General features: G+C 41.6%; 1 protein-coding gene across 1 annotated transcript; it reads right to left on the bottom strand.

The window, feature by feature from the left end:
• Positions 1–215: 215 nt before the first annotated feature.
• On the bottom strand, positions 216–2,216 carry LOC119422001. Its single transcript, XM_037689350.1, has 2 exons — positions 1,838–2,216; positions 216–1,089 (listed from the first exon to the last, which is right to left on the bottom strand). The coding sequence occupies exons 1-2, from the start codon at positions 2,079–2,081 to the stop codon at positions 233–235; spliced, it is 1,101 nt and encodes a 366-aa protein (XP_037545278.1). The 5' UTR covers positions 2,082–2,216; the 3' UTR covers positions 216–232.
• Between the last annotated feature and the right edge of the window lie 825 nt (positions 2,217–3,041).

Genomic DNA, 3,041 nt, shown 5'->3' on the forward strand with positions numbered 1-3,041 from the left:
CATCAGGGTATTTCCTCCCTACATATCTGTACATTAAAATTATTCTGTGTCACGGATGAGATCCTTTCTCAAATTGACTAGAGCAGCACATATCCTCAAAATCTTGTCTATTTTAGGAGCCATGTTTATGGGAACAGTTTGAGATAAAATTTTGTAAACTTTCAGACGTCGGATTGCTCTTTCAACATGAATTCTAACATTTGCAATCCGACGCGTGCATGTTACCTGTTCCTCAGTTAGCTGTCCCTTTTTTTTTTGTGAAAGCAGGAATTACTAATCTAACTTTTCTCTCAAAAAGCAACTCTTTTATTGTAAAACCTCTATCTGCCATGACTTCATCACCAGGTTTCAGGTAGTTTAATATTCCAGAGTCCATTGTGATAAATTTGTCACTACATCGACCGCCATATGCCGCAGACACAAACATGATTAGTCCACATGGTGCAACAGCTACCAAATATTTGACTGTGTTGTGTGAATAATAGTGGCTGTATGATTCACCTCTTGAGCCCAGATTTTTGGGTTTCTGCAACAGGCTCTCACTGCAGTCTATTATGCATGTAGTATTCGGAAAGTTCTTCTTGAAGGCTGCAGGCATAGTAGCTTGAATAGTTTCTTTTGCCAGCCACGGAATTAATGGTCGGAAATATTCCTCCAGTCTGTCTAACCAGTATGAAATGATCTTGCTAGCCATGCTCTGTGATATATTAAACTGGCGGCTTAGGTCACCCATTACACGATTAGTCTTTATTTTCATAAGTGTTATAAGGACTTGATCTTGTACAGGCATTGTAAATTCATTGTTGTCATCTCCTTCCAGTGCTGACACAAGAGTGTGAAATGTTTCTAACGCTATACCAGTGTACAGCAAAGCGTCTGCGTCATTTTGTAGAAGAAAAAATGCAACTTCATCACACTGAGTCGTCTTGTCCTGGACATCTTTTCTGCCAGACGTGTTGCAGTATTGATGATGATCTTTTAGCGAAGGGTCCTCCCACTGTGTGTGGACTGAGTGCAGATGTGGCCCAGGAGGTTGTGTGGAGACGCTAGCCAGGTCTGGGATGACTGACGGTGAATCTACGGTGCACTCTGAATAACACAAAAATACAAAATCAAATCAGCGTAACACAACCTGTCAAGTGTCACTTACCTTATTACGTTTTAGGAAGGAAATTTGTAATTCCACACTCGTACACACATGATACATCTTAAATGTCAATAGTGCTGTTTTAGTGGGGCTTTAGCCCCCTTAAATTTTCCTAAGCCCCATCAAATTATGCTATAATATCAAAATATTGTGATTAGATTTTAGTTTTTATCCTTAAAAAAATCAGTTGGAGCTAGGTTGCATTTAAGCTTTTTCTTTAAAGAGTTTAAAAGAAGTTTTTTTTTCAGCTGTGTCTGTTTCAAATAACCTGCCTCTAATAACTCAACATATTCTTTATTAACAAAATCCCCAGACTTTTACAGCCCTGGGGGCTGAATTTTACCAGGTTGCTAAATAAAAAGCTATTCTCGGACAGTTACATGAAATCATATACATCTCTGCTAGCATGCTACTGATGTTAATTACTAACCACTTTGTCTTTAAGATTTGGATTTGGCTGCCAATCAAGTACTTTCTCTTAGTGATAAAGTATTTTGGAATTAAATTAATAATACACTAACATCCACAATAACACTGCAACCAGCTAGCGCTGATGCTAACACCATCCACAGTATAGTAATTATAACATTACAATTATAACATTAATAATAATATAATTCAGTAAAAGATAAGAGCTAAGCATGATTAAAATGTGAAGCGGGGACAAATCACATTTTCAATTTCACTCACCGGGAACAGATTCGGCCGTTTTGTCGATGTTGCTGGAAGCTGTCTGGCTCACAGTGGTCCGGATGAGCTGCCTTCTTTTCTTTGGTGGGGCCCGGTCATAGCCCAGATAGAGCTCCGGGTCGGGGTGAAGCTCTGTGGGCTTTTTATCAATAAAATGAAAGGAGCAAACATAAACTCTCTTCGGGGGGTATTTGAGTTTTAAAGCTGCCAGCCACGCTCGTTTTCGATCCTCCTTCCTCGGCATGGAGTGCAGTTCGTAACGCGCTGGGCACACACAGGCCTTTCGAAGTTGTTGATGTGCAAAACAATACGTTTCTAGCTCGTCTTTCAGTTTTCTGGAGCTGTTGTGACAGCCAACAACAGCACAAGTTGAACCCGAACTCATTTTAGAATTGTTTAAGCCTCCTGCTACAGCACAAATTACTAGAATTTGTCATTAGCAAAAGTGCCTCTCGCTTTAGCTCACCGGAAGTATAAAACCGGGAGGGGGCGGTACCTGTCTGTCATGGCAGCCCACATACGCTCTTGCAGAATAAGGTGAATATCTGGACCTACCATTCTGTGTTCGTCTGTCTCTCCTTCCTGTCCTCTCAACCAGCCGGTCAAAGCAGATGGTCTCTTGTCCTGATCCTGGTTCTGCTGGAGGTTTCTTCCTGTTAAAGGGAGTTTTTTCTTTCCACTGTCTCCACTGTGCTTGCTCAGGATGGGAGACTGCAACGAAGCCAAGATTCATCTTGTCTGCTGGATTCCTTAGATAGAGAACTTTACTAATTGGCTTTTTTGTGAATGTTCCTGTAAAGTCCCTGAGACAACTTTGTTGTGATTTGGCGCTTTATAAATAAACTGAATTGAATTGAATCGAATAAATACATCAAGTTCACACGAGAAGATGTAAAAAATGGCAGGCTGGCTTTCTTGGACTGTGAGGTCTCAGTCTCTGATAGAGGACATTTGCAAACCGAGGTGTACCGCAAACCCACCCACACAGACCAGTATTTGCAGTTTGACTCCCATCACCCTTTGGAGCACAAGTTAGGAGTCATCAGGACTCTGTACCACAGAGCAGACAGCGTCCCCACTAGCTCAGGAGCCAGGCAGAAGGAGAAATCCCACACAAGACAGGCTCTAGAGCAATGTGGATATCCTAACTGGGCCTTCCTGAAAGCAGAGAAGAAACCCAAACAGGACTCCAGTCAGCCATCAG

Source organism: Nematolebias whitei, chromosome 15 (assembly GCF_014905685.2).
Source record: "Nematolebias whitei isolate Nwh7 chromosome 15, NemWhi1, whole genome shotgun sequence".
Lineage (NCBI taxonomy): Eukaryota > Metazoa > Chordata > Actinopteri > Cyprinodontiformes > Rivulidae > Nematolebias > Nematolebias whitei.